Source organism: Scheffersomyces coipomensis, assembly GCF_036884675.1.
Source record: "Scheffersomyces coipomensis strain NRRL Y-17651 chromosome Unknown DFJ63scaffold_1, whole genome shotgun sequence".
Lineage (NCBI taxonomy): Eukaryota > Fungi > Ascomycota > Pichiomycetes > Serinales > Debaryomycetaceae > Scheffersomyces > Scheffersomyces coipomensis.
Window position 1 is genome coordinate 2599567 of NW_027042892.1, and position 20001 is coordinate 2619567.

Sequence of the window (20001 nt, forward strand, 5' to 3'; positions counted from 1 at the left end):
TATGCAAAATGTGTATATGTTTTGTGAATGTATTTTGTTTTTGTTTGTTTGGATGGAAATCTACTCTACTCTATAATACAGTGAATGATGAACTGATATGATTTTTTGAAATGATCTAACCCTGATCACTTCCTTAGTTGTTACCTCTTAAGAAGTTCTTAACGAAATCATTCTTATCCACCACATTATATCTATTTTGATCATCGAAATATCTCATAACATGACATTGTTGTTTCCAGAAATTTATCAATTCTTGAAATTCCATTTGTCCCTTAGCCAATAAGATATTGGAAACATCTAAATCATTAACATATCTTTGTCTTTCAAACTCTTGTCTAATCTTAGTTTTAACATTAGCAACTGGCATATCTAATTCATAAATATCACAAAATTCTCGAGAATATCTCATATATTTACGATATAAATGTAAAACCCTCTTATGTAAATCAGCTTGGGTGGCTGAACGACGAGTGGTCTCGGCAAACTCGGTAGCTAATGTCATGATAGTAGTTTAATTGACTGTGAAATGAATGAATTGTAACCTTTAATTGATGTTCTTCTGGTTATACTCTTTTTTTTTTCGGTTTGTTACGAAAGGAACAAATTTGGTTGGTTAAATTTTTTAATAGTGTGTATTAGTATGCAGGACAGTTCTTATAATATCTATAAAGTAATAACTATTCAAGAGATTGTTTTATCAGTTTTAATAAATCACCTGAAGGTTGGAGTAGTTTAATAAATCTACATAACTCGAAGCACCAGTCCCATTTCTGAGATTTATCTAACATGTTCATGATTTTGATAATGATTTCTTTATCATTATTATTAAGAGCAAAATCAGGTTCACCAGCAGGATTTGTAATATCATCTTCACCTTCCTTTTTGAAATTAAGGTAAACGATTAAGTAGTTATAACAATGTTCAACATTGTCACTATCGATTAACCTTCTCATGAACTTTAATGGGGTGGTTTCTAAGATGGTAAAGAATGAATCCCAATAACCAACTTCGATCTTTCTTAAACAATTGATATAAATTGAATTTGAATCATGGGTAGATTCAATTAATTTGATTAATTTCCTCAACGTACCATGTTCTTCATCTCTTGTAAGGTACTTAAATAGCAATAACTCTAAACAGTAATGATAATTCTTAAATAATTCAAATTTCTTAAATGATTTAAGTAATTCTATGTCTTGTTTATGAATTAAATCGTATTCCATGAAATTATTAAGGATTAACTTATGGGAGATTCTATTTTTAATGATTAATCCCCCACTGGAAGGTTTATTCACAATCGAATGTTCAACCCCAATCAAATCAATCGATTTAAATGATGTTAAATCATCACTTATAATACTATCCAATATTAAAGGTTGATAATTATCAATTTCAACTCTGATAGGATCAGGTTCAGTATGATGGTCAATATCATGATCTTCAATACCAACTTCATCTTCACCATGAACAGGAGCATTGTCCTTATCATACGAATTTGAGATTAAATCTTCAATCTCATAGATTAATAATGTATCACCATTGAAAAGATATACATAATTAATAGTTTTTTCATCATCATCAAATTTTATTGACTTAAATTTGAAGAATTCGACTCCAGTGCCAATCCGGATCAAATCATACATGTTACTTGGTTTCATAGCATCAACAGGATTAGCAAATGACGCAGTTGAAGTCTGATTCTTTAAAAGATAAAGATCACCTGAGTTCAAAAGGAATAAGAAATGTCTTTTATCAATCATACTAGTCTTTATGATATCTCTAATAGCAAACCTATGTTTAATAGATGATAAATGGATGGTTTTATTAACTCCAATAAAAATCTTATAGTTCTTTTGTGTGGATGGATTTTGTAAATTTGATGAAGATGTAGTCTTGGCAATAGTTCTACTATTGTTTAACTCAATGATAATTAATCTAAAATCATCGGTAATCAAGACTAAGTGAGTCACCTTATCATTATATTTAACTGGTTGGATATCAATCAAAGTGGTTTTAAAATCATATTTCCATAACATTAAATCATTATCAAATTTTATATCAGCTCCACCAGCACCATATTTCGTAACTGCTGCATCGAAAATGATAATCTCATCCACAAGATGTTTATCATCATTGGAAGATGCATTCAGTTCTTCTTCGGTATCGTATTCAACACCTTGTTTCCTATTCACGATGATTAAATAATCGTTAAACCAAAATTGATGGACGATATTCAAAGTGTCTAAGTAATAATTCTTAAAATTAAACCATAATACATGATTAATTTCATTCCCTCCTGAAGTTAAAGGTGTAGATAACGCAAGATATTCTCCATATGAAATCGCTAATTGGTTACTTTCATTTCGACTTATTTTAAATACTCCATTGACACTTTTTAATGATTTATTTGAAGTTCCATTATAATTCTCAATTCGACTTAAGATACGTTTGAATCTTGGTAACATAGGGAATTTTATAAATGTATTATTATTTTGAATGATACTGATGTAATCATTATCATAAAAGCAAGCATTATCGATAACCTTTAAAAGATTGACGTAATATAAAGTTTTCTTGTCATCACTGAGAATATTTAAACCATTTGCATTTGGAGTGATGATTATATTGGATGCTTTTAAGAATCCACGATTATCTTCATAATTATCATCTAATTCCTTTAAAATTTCCGAGCTATTAAACGAATCACTTCCAAATTTAGTAAATAATGTCCATTCTGAACTTTGTTTGTCTAATACGATAAAGAATGTTCCACATGACGACCACAATAATTTTGTATTTTGACTTATAGTAGGGTTAGTTTGGATATCTTTAACATGTTCTAACGAATCCTTGGTGACTTTATAAAGTTTTAAATCATTTTCAATTTGTAATAAGATTAAATCAGATTGAGGATTGAAGGTGAATTTAAATGTTGATCTTAAATCTACTGATGATGGGAAAGTAGTTAATAATGAACCCACGGGCAATACTCTATCTTCTTGCACTTCAAATTTAAAGTACCATAATTGACCTAATTCATTTAAAAAGATGAAATAATTCTTGAATATATTATAGTTAATATAAATGATTTTTGAATTTTGAGCTATTTCATACCAAGCATATTCCGATAAATGGAAAACTTCATTCTTAAACGTTTGCATATTAACAATTTGAAAATAATTATCTTCAGCCACTGTTGAATTACCTTCTTCTTCAATAACACTACTATTTCTTTCATTTTTTGTATTGAACACAATTAAGTTATGCGAATTCTGTTTTAACCAATATCGATTTAAACCAATACCAATCTTAAGGATTTTGAATATCGATACTTTGGCATTTTCAATTTCGAAATTACCTAATTCATCTTCAATGGAGCTGTTATTGAAATGTTCAATGTTTTCTAAATTGAATGAAATCTCTTGAGAACCTTGAATAATGTGTCTGGTGGCATTTTTAAAGAAAGCAGTGAAATTAAACTTCTGAGACGTTACACTTAATGGTAACCCAGTTTGAATCAATTCATCATTTTTACTATTCGATATTTCAAATAATGAAGTAGTATAATTAATAGAACAATGATAAACAATAAGATAACTCTCAGTAGTATGAACGAAGAAATTAATCGAATTCAACTTTTGTAATTGAGCCGTATTGACCGATACGTGTTTGGTCTTGATGTTAACATTATGACCATGTTGATTAATTGATTCTTGATTTCTAACATGAGAAGTTATAGGCAATAAAGTGAATTGATCAAACACGTATACTCCAATTGAAGTTAAGACCACTAATAAAGGAGTATGAGGGACATGAATGATCTTAACGATCTCTTCGTTGAATGGCAACGGTATCTGAGCCAGAGGACAAGAATTGATCCAAACCATAGTTCCTTGCTGATGATGATTAACCTGTCAATTGATGTGATTTGATTTATCTTATCGTGTGGTTGTCACTATCTGTTTTTGGTTTTTGAGTTTGATATTGTTCGAGATCCCTCACACAAAAAAAGATAATTTAAACGGGTGCTACCATGTATGATGGTATAATTTTTCAAGTAGTAATTCTCATTCTACAGTAATGAATTCAAGGTAAATGGTCCTAAACTTTAGTATAAATCGTTGGAAATATTTTAATAGTGAGTAAATGGACATAATTTGATGTTTTTAATATGTAAGTGTTTTCATACTTTTGAATAATATTTCAACAAAATTCAACATAAAAGTACAAATAACATCATCAGGTTAAAAATGAATTTGTAAAACCACCGTTAAGAGAGTAATTTGAGAGACATACATATGATTTAATCATCTTAACCAATATTAAGAAGTAATTCATTCAAGGTAAGCCCTTTTTATTTCAAGTTTAGGGGTGTTGTGTGGTTGATTATGATGAAACAAATATTTTCAAAATAATCTATACATAGATTATACTACTTTGGCTTACTATAAGTACGACAAAAAGTAAAATCACACTCAATTTAATAATATAAATCCAATAGTATACCCCATTAGAATCATATTCACACTCTAAAGTTAGATTTATTTCATTATTCCTAACAATATTATCCATGATATGGTACGATCTTCATTATACGATCTATTTTACATAGTTAACGAAACAAAAAATTAATGTGTGTGCGATGTTTAAAAATAATTTTTCATTCTTTTTAGTTAAAACTGAATTTTACAACCAAACTGATATTCATAGCATTATTCATTTATAATCCAGTTGAATGTTTAAACATGTGGTAAATAGCAGTATAAGGTATGTCCTACCTATACGGTCTATAACCTTTCACAACGCTACTAATATCATTCCTTTTCATCATAAATCGATTGCCATTCGATGTTTACATTATTCATCACCATTATTCAATGCTTTAAAATCAGAAATAGAGTCAGAGACTAAAGAAGAAGAAGAAGAAGATGATGATGATGATGATGAACTCAAGAATAATATCTCCAAATTCGAGAAAAACAAGAGAAGTCCTATGAAATCATTAGATGAATTCACCAATGATTTTACATCAGTATATACTAAATATGGTTGGTTTGCTGTACCCATTAAACTTTATGGTTATGGTTGGACTGTACCAAAAATCGAAGAAGTAATCGAGTCAACCTTTAATCAACCCGAGAGTAAGGATATAGCTGAATTGACTGGAGTAGTTAATGAGTGGTTATACTCTTTAAGAGGTCGTGATGTACCTAAGATTAAAAAATTAACAAAAAGGGAATTACTTGAGATCAAAGAAAATGAAACTTATCGTCGTCAATTAAGTGGAGATATCGATGTTGAGATTGAAGAAGATGTGGAGACTCCTGAGGAAATTCCAGAATCATCATCATCAGCTGAGTCATCTACAGAGTCATCAACACCAACACCAACTCCAAAAAAGAAAGTTAAAAAAATGATTAATTTTACTCATGCCTGGAATTATTTCTTTTCATTAAAATATGCTGAATCGGAAATGGATTATAAACTTGCAAAGAAAGAAATCGCTATTCTATGGAAATCTTTCAATTTAGATGAAAAGAATAAGTATCGTCAAGAATATGCTGATTTATTAAAGTCTGGTAAAGATGTTTATAAAGGTCAAATTATTGACTTAGCTGAAAAACAAATAGTCAATAAAACTTTGAGTACTTATAAACGAACTCATTTCAGAAAGAAAAAGCTAAAGGAAGAAATGAGAAAGGAAGCTCTTGAAGCTGGTCTTGCTGAAGGAGAAGAACAGGTTCAACCTGATGACACTACAATTGACGAAAAATAACACTAAAGAAATTAAAAAAACAATACTTGTATCATTAAAAATCTGTATATAGACAAATTCATTTAATAAATGATTTAAAAGTTTGATATTTCTCAAATATCAATCCATTCAATTTCATCCTTCCACAACAACTAGGTTGTCTACTCCAACTTTCTCTAGTAAATTTTGAATCTAATATATTCATGACCGATTCCAGAAACTTCTCACCTGATTTAATTTGTAAAATCAAACTATCTAAGATCTTGAGGGTATAATTTCTATGAACCATGTACTGGTATATTTCGATATCACCTAATTGTGATAGTACTTGCAACCAAATAGATTCGAATTGAGAATATTTGAATTGATGAAGAAATATGAATGATAATTGTAATTGAGTAATAATTAATTGAAATTGTTCTTCTTCAACCTCTCCTTCCACAGTTGAATCTTCTATAGTGAGATTTACATCGGAGTTGATGGGTATGATGTTTGAATTCTTCTTGTTCAATAGGGAGCTTATATCATTAATGGTGATATCATCATTTAAAAGTCCGGTGTCTATGTGATTAGACTCCGAATAATCATTTTCAACGTTTTCACTTATGACATACTTCTGCAAGTCCAAATTGTAACTCAAAGTATACTTATCATTCTCATCACAATCTACAAACCAACCATAAGTGTCATGTTCATGAGTTACACTAATTACTCGTATACCATCACCATTAATAATTATCCCATCCCCATATTTGATAGATAATTTATTACCATCGACAAATATCCCATTAATGTTGCTTTGAGAAGGTATCTCCTTGGACGAACTTAACTGAAACTTGGACTGTGTCATAGTTACAGTTATCACTCTATCATTCAATCCGTACAACCATTGAAATATATAAAATTTGATGGTTATGTATCTTATCTGGTCTGGGGGTTATATATGGAGTTTAGACCGTTACATCCACACCGCAGCACATAAGAAAGTTTAACCAGCTTGAAGAAATTTTAATGGCTATTAGGAATGGGGGATATGATAGTAGTAGTACTACCATACTATATATTATTTAGAGATATAAATGACATATAATTGATAGGAATACAGTTTAGTTTCGGTTAAATATGGGTCCATCCAGAAGTACCGAACATACTGATGAATACATAGTAAATTAACTTATATATCTAAAGATCTAATTATGATTTACTAAAGATAATCATTTTTGGTGAAAATCATTAATCCGGATCAAAACCTATCTATACCATTTGATCTAACCTAATCTAGGAAATAGTTATAGTTAATTAACTATAACCAATCATAATCTTATTTCTCATATGAATTGGAATTATTGGTTTAATTCCTCGGTCCCTTTTATCCGTATTCAGACTGTCCTGTATACAATACTGGCTTACCCCAAACCATAAATATAAATATCATAGGGCAATCTTCATCTTTTTTATAAATCAATATTGATTTCTTTCTTTCTTTCCTTCCTCTTCTTCCAGTTCAAAGTCATACCCCAATTAAAGATCAAATCAAAATGGTTGCTGATACTATTGTTTATCATCCTACTGTTACCAAGTTAATTACTTTTATAGATAGTACTCCAAAGAGAGAAAAATCATTTAGATTAATAGCATATTTATCTCGATTCTTAGCTTATTATGCTGAAAGAAAAGGTTATCCAATTGAAACGATTAAGTTATTTGCTAATTTGAAACAACATTTCACTTTCATTAGAAAAGGATTAAGATTCTTAAAACCTTTAAATCATTTACAAGCTGCTTCAAAGATTTATGATAATAAATTATTAGATCCAATCTTACAATCAACTTCAATCATTAGAAACTTGGGTTATGCTGGTTATTTAACCTTAGATTCCATCACTTGGTTTAAAATGTTAGGAATCATTGATTCCAAGAAATATCCAACTATAAGTAAATGGGCTTCAAGATTCTGGTTATTAGGTTTGGTTTCAGGTATAATCAATTCCTTACATATCATTAATTCATTATCAAGATCAACCACTACCAGTTCTGAAGATGAAAAGGATCAAGTTGATTCTAAACAAGTTGCCCAAAAACTTTATTCTGCAAAGAGAAAATTAGTATGGGATCTCTTAGATTCATTCATTTGTCTTAATTCTTTAGATATCTTACATTTCACTGAAGGTGATATTGGTTTAGCCGGTGTGATCACTTCCGTCATGGGTTTGAAAGATTTATGGGAACTGACTCCATAAACATCCAGTATCCAACCATATATACCATTTTGATGACTTAGATTATATAGTTCAGTTTCATATATGTATATGTATATGCTTATATATGATTATGTACCCTTATTTATTATTTATTCTATATTATCCATTATATTAAATCATTATCAACGTTATCGTTATTATCATTATCATTAGTTTGCTCTTCTTCAGTAGTGGTTTCAGACGCGTAATTTGACCCATGTTCAAAACCCTTGTAGAATCCTTTCCAGTAAGTTTTCATAAGTAATTGCTTTAATTCAAGTTGTAAATCTTGGGAAAAGTTAGAATCAGTTATGATTCGTTGTAAGTTCGGTATGTCATTGGAAGTGACTTTAATTATGACATCTCCTTCACCATCATCCTCCCTCTCTTCCTCTTCTTCATCACCTATCTCCACATCTACCTCTTCATTAGCAACACCATCATTCAATAACTGATCTTCATCTATCGCGCCATTCCCATTATGTCGAAGTTTATCATGTAATTGCTTAGACTGATCATATGACTTCCATATTCTATTATTCAATGATTCTAATTTATTCATCACTAATTATAATAGCACTTGGCTCTATTTCTAACTGTAAACAGTGTGGTTAAATATTTATTCTCACAAAAATTCAATTCTCTCACTACAAAAAAAAAATTTAGCAGCTCTTCTCAAAATGATATTCACAACCAACTCATATAACTAACTAATCAAACCACACACACAAGATGGCCAAATCAAAGGTCAAGGTCAAAGATGACATACCCACATCAAAGAGAATCCACATAGGTAACATCTCCCCCAAATTATCCGATAAACCAGAATCATTAACGTCTAGATTTGAAAAATTTGGAAAGATTGTAACTCCATTAGAGTTACGTACCAAACCTTTGAATGATCTTTATTTTGGATTCATGACGATGGAACTTACTCAAAAGAATTGGGAGAATTTAAAACGATCATTGAATGGGATTTTATTCATGGGATTGAAATTAGATATTAATCTTGCTAAACGTGGGAATTTCGAACATGAATGGGAAAGAGATGCTAAAAGAGTTGATCGTAAGAAAGATGATCGAATTAAACAAGAGAATATCCAAAGGGCCAGAAATGTCAGAATCGCCGAATCTCAAAGTTTATACCCTATCAACCCTATAACTCAAATGAAAATCACCAATCCTTTAGTATCAAATGTATCAGGATATCATAAATCAGAACATACTTTCAATAACCTATCGGGAAACACCAAACATAAACCTCCAACCCATAGTTTAAAAGGGTTAACATCATATTCAGCTCATACCATCCCTACGAAATTGATCAACTCTCGATTTTCAAATGTATCAGGTAAAGTTGAATTAATCAAAGGTCGTCATAGAGTTACCAAACGTTCAGCATCAGTATTTATTAAGAAATTACAAACGATGAGGATCTTAATTAATGGAGAAGTCAAACAGATTAAAGCTTTCAAGACGAAATTATGGGGGATAGAGAAGAATAAAACCGTTAATGATTTAACTTGGAGATTCAATAATGGTGTTTGGAAGAGTGGTGATGATCATAATATAGAGATATTAAAGCCTCCTCCTTGTGGTATTTCAGGTATGGATGCTGTGAATTATGGAAAAGTGGAAGAAGTAGCTAATGTTGATCAAGAAGAAATTAGCGAAGAAGGTGTCGACATTAATAAGGAAACTTTAAAGAATAAATCTGTACTTGCTTCATTATTTGATAAGTTTGACTTCGATAAACCAGTTGAAGTAGAAGAAGATACTCTTGGTATAGATAAAGAAGATATTATCTTTGATAGTAAAGGTAGAAGAAAGGTAAAGAGATATGATTATGAAGTTGAAGGTGGAGAAAATGATGACAATGAAGACGACGAGGAAGATGAATTTAAAGTTGATGTCGTTAAAGCGGATGAGATTATTAAAACGTTTACTGAAACTCACGAAAGACCAAAGGATATAGTATATTATTCTGAAGATGATGAAGGTAATGATCTTGATTTGGATTTATTGGGTCAACAATATACCACGGAGGCTATTAATAAAAAGTATAATGCTGAACATGATTTTGAAGTTGTGAAGAATGAGCCAGCCAAAGAGCCGGAGAATGAAGCCGAAGGTGAGTTCGAAGGTGATGTTGAAGATGCCATTGAGGAAGATGAAGAAGAAGACAATGATGTAAAAGAAGTAGTTGACAACGAAGTTGAAAGTGATTCTGATATTGAAGAAGAAGAAGAGGTAGATGAGGTAGAAGACAAAGAGGAAGATGAAGAGGAAATCGAGGAGGAAGTTACAGTAGATGAGCTGGTAGAAGATGAAAAAGACGACCAAGAAGAAGAAGATGAAGAAGAAAATGACGAAGAAGAAGAAGAGGAAGAAGAAGAAGAAGAGGAAGAAGAGGAAGAAGAGGAAGAAGAGGAAGAAGAAGAAGAAGAGGAGGAGGAGGATAAAGAACAAGAACAAGACTCATCTGAAGATGAATTCATACCTACATTTGGATCAACTACACCTAAAATCAACGATACCGAGACTTTAAGATCCCTTTTCAATCCATCATCCACCACCACTGCCAAAATCACCAGTGATAATACCAATACTGGATTTAAATTAGCTCTTTCTGAAGATGATGAAGATATAGATGAATCCAAAGATATCGACATAACCAATCAACTTGAATTATTAAATCAAATTAAATTAAAACAACAAGAACAATTACAAAAACAACAATCACTTAATAAGAAAGTTGGCTTATTCTGGGGTCATTTTGATTCACCATATTTACAAACCCAATCTCAACTTAATAAGATTGGGAATACAAATGAAGTGGTTAAATTACCGGGTGAATCTGAATTAGATGCTAGTAAGGATGAAGGTGCTGAAGTTCACCATAAAGACAAAGAAGTACAAGCAGACGAAGAAGAGACATTATACGAGAAATGGTTTTGGAATATGAGAGGTGAATTATCAAGAGAATGTAAAAGACGTAGAAGAGATGTTCTTAGAGCCTTTAAGAAGAAATCAAGAAAAGTATCAACTATATAGAGACTCTAACTTAATATATACATATTGCATTAAATTTAAACGATGACAGTGAAATTTCAATTGTCAATTTGTACCAGCGAGTGGCGAGTGCAAAAAAAATAAATTTGACAGATTAGAAAATAAAATTTTTTTCGGAACGAACAGGTACCAAAACGTCATCATAATTCAAGCCATATCATCATCATAAGATGCTGAAAGTAATCACACACCTTGAAGCTACCGAAACCAACCAACAGATGAAAGACATGGAAGCAGACACATCGGCAACCAACATACAGAAGAAGGACTTACCTGAGTTCAATTTCAAGAATGTTATGGGTGACGTTGTTGATGCTATATACGCGTTAATATTTGATCCTCAAGTTAATCGTATTGTTGTCCCAGTCATGGTATGTTTAACTTCAATGATAGCTAAAGTTGTCATATCGTTCGTTCCATATACTGAAATTGACTTCTTAACTTATATGCAACAAATTAAACTTATCAATGAAGGAGAAATCGATTACGCTCAAGTGATTGGTGATACTGGTCCTATTGTATATCCTGCTGGATTTGTCCAAATTTTTCAATTCTTAAGTTATGTAACTGATGGAGGTAAAAATATCTTACCTGGTCAAGTCGTATTTAGCTATGTATTAACGGTTACAAACTTGTTGGTATTAATCATTTACACTTTTACTGATCATATTAGTCCTTGGCCTTTATATTTATTATTGGGTAGTAAACGATTAATGTCAATCTATGTCTTACGTTTATTCAATGATTGTTTCACCACCCTTGCCATGGTAGGAGTAACCTTATTCCTTCAACAAGCTTCTTATTGGCATCAAACAAGTTCATTAGCAAGTTTTCTTTTGGTTTTCTTAGCTAGTGATTTATTCAGTATTGCCATTTCCATTAAAATGAATGCTTTACTTTATTTACCTGGTTTCTTAGTGGTTAGTTATTTCTTATTAGAAGAAAATGTCTTGAAATTGATCGTTGTATTAGCCGTTATCCCTGTTGTTCAAGTCCTTACGGGTTGGAAATTCTTATTACCATTATTTAATGATGAAGATGCAAAACTGATAAGATGGAACTATATCAATCAAGCATTTAATTTCAAGAGAAAGTTCCTGTATCAATGGACTGTCAATTGGAAATTTAACCCTGAAGTAATCTTCTCCAGTGATAATTTCGCCGCTTCTTTATTATTTCTTCATTTATTTGTCATTTTAATATTCACATTCACAAGATACTTATCTCCCAAAATAATTCACAAGTCATTCCGTCAACTTATAATAGACGCGTTCAAACCAATATCAACCATATCTCCTCAAAATCTCTTTTTAAATCACAAAATAGGTCCCCAATTAATCTTCTTGGTATTATCAACATCTAACGTTATTGGAGTATTATTCTCCCGTTCCTTACATTATCAATTCTTATCATGGTATTGTTGGCAATTTCCTTTCCTCTTACATTCTACTGGATATAATGTGATCGTTTGTGGATTGCTTTGGATCGTACACGAATGGACCTGGTTGAAGTATCCTGCTAGTGCCATAAGTTCTGCCGTATTGGTTGGTACTTTGTCTATTACTTTGTATGGAGTGTGGAGTAATGAAAAGATCTGGTTTGAGATTAAACCTGATGTAAATGAATTGAAAGAAAAAGAAAAAGAAACTAAGACGGAAAACGAGGTTAAAATGGAGACTTAGTAGTTTAGTTTAGTAATAATGTATAATACATTGAAGATAAAAATACTATATAAATAAGTAAAAAAAAAGTAAATATAAAAGTAAAAGTAAAATAAAATATAAAGTTGGTTGTTGATACTAAAATACAAAATAAATTTGAAACTATGTCGAAAAGATTATATAAAAGAATAGAATATATAAAAATAAAAGCAAGATATAAAAACAATTAGCCTTTTTAAAAGACTATAAGAATTAGAATAATAGTAATTAATTAATTGTCAACTTTGAATAATAATGTGACTAATAATGAAACCGAAAACCGAATTGTAATAACAATAATAATAATATAATGTAATAAGATAATATCTATTTCTGCTCATCAACTCACTCACCATTTTCAATAGCATCAACACCCCAATTGAAGGTATTCATACTATCATTCAAACTACCATCAGCATTACTATTTAAAAATTGATCAAAATCAAATCCAATATCATCCAATCCACTTCCATTCACGCCATTACCATTATTAGAAGGTTGATAAAATGCACTAGGATCACTGTTTCCATTACCCAACATATCATCAAACATTGGATCACTACCTTCCAATGGATTAGCAAATGTTGTAGTGGTAGGGGCAGGAGGTGGCATATTACTATCTTCCAGTATAAGACCTGAAGTTTTCTTAAGAGTTGATTCACTCGTAGTAGAAAGAACTTCTTCTTCTTTGATGGTTTTCTCTTTCTTAGTAGCGTTTTTAGTATTGAGGGATGTAGAATTAGATATTATAATTGGACCAATTGTTGATTGTTTCTTAGGCGATTCCGATACAGATGTATTCTTTCTCTTTCTCTTACCATCATTTTCAGATGCAGGAGTTAAAGGAGTCGAATATTCTTTCTTTAATAATGATGGTGTGGTACTAGGATTAGTTACAGGTATAGAATTATTAGTAGCACCATTATTATTAGTGGTATTATTGGCGGTGGCAGCAGCATTTGAAACACTTGCATTAGAAGCAGTACTTGATTTTCTACCTCTTTTAGCAGCAGGTTCTTTTTTCTTCTTATTACCTATCACAGGTGATGGTTTATTATTAATAACGGGTGAATTACTTGCAGTAGATGGGGATGGTTTTTGATTGAATTGGTTTTTGATTTGTGGTTGTTGTTGAGTTGGTAATGGTGATTGATGATTTCCACCTGGAGTAAGTTGATTTTGAGTTTGAGGTTGACCACCAGATGTAAGCATAGCTTGATCTGAAGTTCCATTATTTCTAGCAATATCCAATCTCTTCTTATTTTGCTTCTCCAACATTAATAATTGTTTTTGATAATCTTGTAAAGCATTCAGATTACGATTATTACCCACAGCTCCTCCATTTGCTCCACCCATAATTGGAACTCCTACAGTTCCATTCACTTTATTTCCAGAATTTGTAGTGGTGATATAATTAGCATTACTATTGGCATTATTATTAAGACCATTATTCATATTTGGACTCTTTTGAGGTACTTTACCATTAGCGGTACCATTAGTAACGATTAAACCGGTATTGGCATTCATAGGAGGGGGAGGACCTTGTTGTTGATTAAATGGTGCAGGTGGTCCATTAGCCACTAATCCAGCAGCACCAGCCTGTTGAGCGGCTGCAAATTGTTGTTGTTGTTGTTGTTGTTGTTGGATAGAAATTGGATGTTGACCTTGTGGTTGTTGTTGTAATGGTAAAGCTTGTTGACCTTGATGAGGACTGATTTGATTTAATCTATTGGCAGGGGAGTTATGACTGGATCCATCATTTTGTTGTTGCTGTTGTTGGGCTTGGGCTTGAGCTTGTTGTTGTTGTTGAGCTGCAACGGCTGCTTGTTGTCTTAAATTATTCATTTGATTTTGAGCCAATTGTTGCATTCTATTTTGAGACTGTTGTTGTTGTTGTTGTTGCTGTTGTTGAGCCAAGAACATTTGTTGTTGAGGTCCACCATTAGCACCTGCAGCTGCCATATTAGCCATTAATTGTTGTTGTTGTTGAGGGTCTATAGCACCACCTAATTGAGGAGGTTGCTGCTGTTGTTGATTGGCCACTGCAGCTTGTTGCTGTTGCTGTTGCTGTTGTTGTTTCATCATCATCATATTCATTATTCTTTGTTGCTGTTGTTGTTGAAGGTCTAACAGTTGTTGTTGGGGTGGAACTTGTTGTTGAGGAGGTATCATTTGAGGTGGAATACCAGGATGACCTTGTTGTTGTGCTTGTTGAATAAGATGTTGTTGAGCTTGAGCTTGTTGTTGAGCCTGCTGCTGCTGTTGTTGTTGTTGTTGGCCTGGTTGAGGTGGGAAAGGCTGTTGACCAGGTTGAGGAGGTTGACCAGGTTGTTGTTGCTGAGGTTGTTGTTGTTGTTGAGGAATAGCACCGGGGAATCCTTGTAAATCTTGTTGTTGCTGTAATTGTTGATTCTGTCTTTGTTTTAATAATTGTAATTGATAATATTGTAAAGCAAAGTTTTGATTTTGTTGACCATTACCACCCCCTGGAAACATTTGAGGACCCCCTGAACCAGGAGGACCTGAAGCAGGAGGAGGACCATTTGGATAATTTGTATTATTATTATTATTAAAAGGTTGGAATTTATTATTTTTAGCTTGGAATACATCCCAAAAGATTTGCCACCATTCAAAGAGGAAACCTTGAGGAGCATCTAAAGCTATTGATAAATTGGGGAGATTATTTTCTTTTTGAAATTGAGGTGTATTTGAATTTGATGAATTTGATGAATTATCATTAGCATTAGAATTTAATTGAGGAGAATTCTTATTTGAGTTTTCCACAGATGGTAATTCAGCTTCATTAACAAAAATCCTAGCAGTTTGAGGTAATCTACTTTTAATTAAAAAGTCATAAACATAAGCATTTAAAAGTTGTTTAGCATTTGTGGCTTGAGCATCAGTAATACTTCTTGTAGAATCCATTATAATTGGTTTTTTAGAGGTATTACCGTTGTTGGCCCCACCGACATTACTATTTGGATTACCATTTGCAGAACCTGTACTTGTTACAGAAGTTGAAGATGTTGAACCTCCATCATTATTCAAAGACCCAGGAGTTCTCTTATTGTACAAATGAGGAGTACTATGATGACTCATGATAGGTATTTAAGAAGCAATGTATAAGTACATATACGTGTATATGTATGTCGACTCGTGAGGAATTATATATGTGGTGTGTGATTGGAGATGTGGTTGTAATTTGATATTGAAATAGATTATAAGAATGGTTGATTAATTATCAATCGATAGAGATAGAAAATATGCTTTTGTTTTTTTTTATTATTTTTAGTGAGAAAACTTAAAGTTTACAGTGCGAGAAACAAAAAAAAAAGACCGAAACTTCAGTCAGACACTTAACAGAACAGAATTAAAGTGAGAAATGTCTGTCTGTCTGTCTGTCTGTCTGTCTGTCTGTCTGTCTGTCTGTCTGTCTGTCTGTCTGTCTGTCTGTCTGTCTGTCTGTCTGTCTGTCTGTCTGTCTGTCTGTCTGTCTGTCTGTCTGTCTGAAAAGATAAATTTCTTTTTTTTATTTTTTGTCAGTCACTATTTTTTTTTTGTCTGATTAAAAATGTCCTTTAATCAAAATACCTGAAGACAATAGTTAGGTAACTAACTATGCGTGGTTTAACAGATTGAGATTGCCGTACTAATAAAAACCAGGTTATAATAATGATCTCGAAGTCTTGTAAGCCAAATAGAGTGATTGATTGATTGATTGATTAAACGTACGATGAACTAACTATAAAAATTTTTCGTAACTAAGTTAACTCAACTTGTCAGGACAATTTCAGTGTGTCTATTTTTTAACTACACTATTTACACACTGACTCTCTCAATCACTCACACTCAGGTAATTTTTTTTCTTTTTCTTTTTCTTTGCTTCTAATTTCAGCACTTTTTCTTGCCATTTACGTTTAATTTCATTTCAAGTTTAGACTTCTCCTAGCAATGGGGGGCTAACTTATCTAATCGTGTTACATAGAACTTCAATCTATCATTTATGCCATGAGATTTAACTTTCCAAATTAGCTTTATATATCCTTTCAATTTTTTGGCTGACAGGTTTTTTGTGTAAGTTTTTGCTTTTTTTATTCATTTTTGCTCAGTAAATCTCCCGTTTCCTCAGTAAATTTTGTCACACGTTAAGGTTCTTTTCTTTTTTTTTTTTTTTTTTTAGTAATTTCGAGAGTTTGAGGGAAAATGACAAAATTTTGAAAAAGGGGAGAACTCTCAAAAATTATTGCAAATTAAAAAAAGTGGTGGTAGTACTGATAGTGGGGGGTAATCTTAGTTAGATTAACTTCGTTTTAATAATTGCTTTGATAAGCGAAGTAATTAAGTCTTACATCGTTTGATATGTTAACTATAATCAATGGTTTTATTTAATATTAGATGGTCTTCATTAACTGTTATTAGATAGACACACTGACCTGCACACTACTACTTTTCTGTCTGATTTTTTGTTTTTCCTTTCCCTTTCTTCGTTTTCTTTATGTCTGATTTTTTTGTCTCTTTTTATTTATTTAGGCTTAATTGTGGATTAAAATTTCCACTTCACCAGCAGCGTATCGTAAATTTGGTCTTACTGATAATTGGTTTCTTTTTTTTTTATATTTATTTATTTATTTATTTATATATATATATATTTATTTATTTATGTTAAATCAATTTCATTTAATTTCATATTGAATGGAAATAACGGTTAGATATACGTGGATCAATACAAAGATCTAACGGATTCAATGGGCGAAATTTTTGAGGTGAGTTTAATCTACAAGAATCATAACAAAAACAAAAATAGGTGGTGTAAAATATTAATTATAAAAAGTACAAAAATAACTTTAGAATTAATCGATTTATAATTAAATAGAATGAATGACGAACGAACGAAAGAAAGAAAGAAGTTTAATCTTTAACCTTCCAAAGATCCTTGAATAGATCTTCTTCTACTACCGTTTGACATTCTATCTCATTGCATATATATCATGTCATCGCAGTTCCCCTATCATCTTGCGCCTGTCACTAAAAATTAGCCTGCGAAAATGAATGTTTATTTTTTTTTTTTTAACTAGGATGATTTGAGGATATTACACAAAGAAATGATTTTATATAGAACTAAAGTGCAAAATTATTCAATTTAAACTATTTTAAATCATTGCTTTAATATCTAAGCGAGGTTCACTAGAATAGGTTTGATGTTACCTTTTGTTTTTAACTATATAGTCTAATTGGAAGCAAGTGTAACTACCATTGAATTTATTCAAATCATAAGCTCAAACTATTTTGTTTTTAGTTTGACCCTCTTTTACAATTCTGACAAAAACAAAAATAAAAGATTAAAAGTGACGAAAATATGAATTTTAAAGTATCTCCACGGCGTTTTTTTTCTAAATTTTTATTTTTATTATTTTTGTCCTTTCCACTTTCCCTTTAATTTTCCTTATTTCTCTTCTTTTTATTTATATTTCCTAAATTAACCCTTGTTCATCAACAGACAGTATATATAACATAGTTACTGAAAACCTTTTAAACGTTTTTCCACAATTAATTGCATACATACATATTTACGCACTCTCGCCTGTCAACGTTCTTAAAGACTCTGTCTCCACTTACTCCTATTCTTAATTTCTATTTTCTTAGATGCGATAACAGACAATTTTCAGACATAGCTAATAATCAACTCATATTCCGCTATTTTCCCTGTCTATATAAAGATCATCATCGTCATTATTTTTCCATTACATCAAAAAGATAAAAATTGGTTTACGAGGCAGTCTACTTAATCTTATTTTTCCACACTTATTTTTGTCTACCTGCTTTTTTTTTTTTGTGAATCCTTTTTTTGTGATATGTAAGTCAACGTAGATAGGCTAAGTTAGGTAAAATTAACCTAGCCTAAAATACTAATGGTATTATATAGAAGGTTCTCAACTGCATTTTTAATCTAGATCTACTTGGATTTGTAATTCACTTTAATTTTTAATCATCATCATCACCATCATCATCTCTGCTTTTACTTTTGTCTGGTATTGCCTTGTCCAGTGAAATTCATTACCTCTTCTCGAGATAAATGTAACATATACATCTGGTGGGTGAAATAATTCATATACACCATATGAAATTTAAGCCGATTAACCCAACTAAACCAGACATACATTTAGTAGATAAAATGGTCAAAAATACAAACCATAACATTTTGTTATCTGAACAATGAAAAAAAAAAGGAAAAACGCAATTCTTAAAACAAAATCAGACAAAAAAAAATCCTTTATCTATGTATTGTGGTATGGATGTCGGCTTGGAAACCTTTTTCCATCCAATCCGAAATAGGAAAGAGGATTTTTGTAATATGTCGAGAATCCAAAAATATTGAGACAATTCAGTACAAGTGATATATTTCTTTCCTTATCTGTGCTTGTTAATTGGATGATGGCTGTGTTGACATTTTGCGATTGATTTAATGTACGTTTGCTATCTATATCTTCTCTTTTTCTAATACATACTACATGGAAATTGTATTATGTTAGGCCAATATACAATCCTGGAAAGAAATATATAAAAATGTGAGTACTCTTTATTTTTCTGCTCGGAAATGTCCAAATTACAACCGGGGGTTTTCTATCGCACCAATTTCCGGACATTTTGTTGTTACCGAGCGCTAGCAATTTTTCAAATTATTAAGGGCAACTATTGAAAGGAACCAAGAATCCTTTATAATATAAATATTTGGAAAACTATTCAAGAAAATATTCTGTAATGCTGCCTTCAATAGAGTTAATCAAATTACTCTTTTATTACCTTAATACATTTATTTGAATCCTTCCAAATATCAATACAGCCTTTACTATTGTAAATGAAATAGAAACATATATATGAAACTTAAAAAGAAATTATATCGTTGATTTCCTTCTCATCTATATGCTCCTATTTCACATCTAATGTCTTTATAAACATAATTTAAACTATATTTTGAATCGTCTTTAAGCCAAGGTAGACCCATATTACACTATAAAATACTTGCTGTACATATTTCTATAAATTCTTAGTGCGTACCTGCAGATCTTTTCTTTGCAGCTTTCACTCACCAAACCTTGGCAGCACACTACCTTTCAAAAATAGCTATTACCAAAATTCTTCAAAAAATCTGGGGTTTCTTCTAACAACTATTTTACAAAACTACAATTATGTTAATCTTAAATTTGATTTAATAAAAATTTTATATTAACATCTA

At 31.2% G+C, this 20001-nt stretch overlaps 8 protein-coding genes across 8 annotated transcripts; 4 read left to right on the forward strand and 4 right to left on the reverse strand. All coding sequences in view use genetic code 12, as the record gives it.

Annotated features, from left to right (window-relative positions):
* Positions 1 to 133: 133 nt before the first annotated feature.
* On the reverse strand, positions 134 to 502 carry DFJ63DRAFT_283481 (uncharacterized protein; the record flags this gene model as incomplete). The annotated part of the gene is made up of 1 exon (XM_064904725.1): positions 134 to 502. One exon carries the CDS (start codon positions 500 to 502, stop codon positions 134 to 136), a length of 369 nt encoding a protein of 122 aa, XP_064765312.1.
* A 116-nt stretch (positions 503 to 618) lies between these two features.
* On the reverse strand, positions 619 to 4311 carry RIC1 (Ric1p). Its single transcript, XM_064908832.1, has one exon. It carries the CDS (start codon positions 3885 to 3887, stop codon positions 678 to 680), a length of 3210 nt encoding a protein of 1069 aa, XP_064765313.1. The 5' UTR covers positions 3888 to 4311; the 3' UTR covers positions 619 to 677.
* A 424-nt stretch (positions 4312 to 4735) lies between these two features.
* DFJ63DRAFT_333419 (uncharacterized protein) lies at positions 4736 to 5776 on the forward strand (the record flags this gene model as incomplete). The annotated part of the gene is made up of 1 exon (XM_064907851.1): positions 4736 to 5776. The coding sequence occupies one exon, from the start codon at positions 4736 to 4738 to the stop codon at positions 5774 to 5776; it is 1041 nt and encodes a 346-aa protein (XP_064765314.1).
* Positions 5777 to 5834: 58 nt separating this feature from the next.
* On the reverse strand, positions 5835 to 6645 carry DFJ63DRAFT_333420 (uncharacterized protein; the record flags this gene model as incomplete). The annotated part of the gene is made up of 2 exons (XM_064907852.1): positions 5835 to 6584; positions 6640 to 6645. The coding sequence occupies 2 exons, from the start codon at positions 6643 to 6645 to the stop codon at positions 5835 to 5837; spliced, it is 756 nt and encodes a 251-aa protein (XP_064765315.1).
* Positions 6646 to 7293: 648 nt separating this feature from the next.
* On the forward strand, positions 7294 to 7995 carry PEX11 (Pex11p; the record flags this gene model as incomplete). The annotated part of the gene is made up of 1 exon (XM_064907853.1): positions 7294 to 7995. The coding sequence occupies one exon, from the start codon at positions 7294 to 7296 to the stop codon at positions 7993 to 7995; it is 702 nt and encodes a 233-aa protein (XP_064765316.1).
* A 366-nt stretch (positions 7996 to 8361) lies between these two features.
* On the forward strand, positions 8362 to 11143 carry NOP8 (Nop8p). Its single transcript, XM_064908833.1, has one exon. The coding sequence runs from the start codon at positions 8728 to 8730 to the stop codon at positions 11047 to 11049; it is 2322 nt and encodes a 773-aa protein (XP_064765317.1). The 5' UTR covers positions 8362 to 8727; the 3' UTR covers positions 11050 to 11143.
* A 151-nt stretch (positions 11144 to 11294) lies between these two features.
* Positions 11295 to 12749, forward strand: DFJ63DRAFT_282670 (dolichyl-P-Man:Man(5)GlcNAc(2)-PP-dolichol alpha-1,3-mannosyltransferase; the record flags this gene model as incomplete). Its single annotated transcript, XM_064904666.1, has 1 exon — positions 11295 to 12749. The coding sequence occupies one exon, from the start codon at positions 11295 to 11297 to the stop codon at positions 12747 to 12749; it is 1455 nt and encodes a 484-aa protein (XP_064765318.1).
* Positions 12750 to 12859: 110 nt separating this feature from the next.
* FLO8 (Flo8p) lies at positions 12860 to 14648 on the reverse strand (the record flags this gene model as incomplete). The annotated part of the gene is made up of 1 exon (XM_064906786.1): positions 12860 to 14648. A coding segment is annotated over exon 1 (1520 nt), but the record flags the coding sequence as incomplete, so codon positions are not given.
* Between the last annotated feature and the right edge of the window lie 5353 nt (positions 14649 to 20001).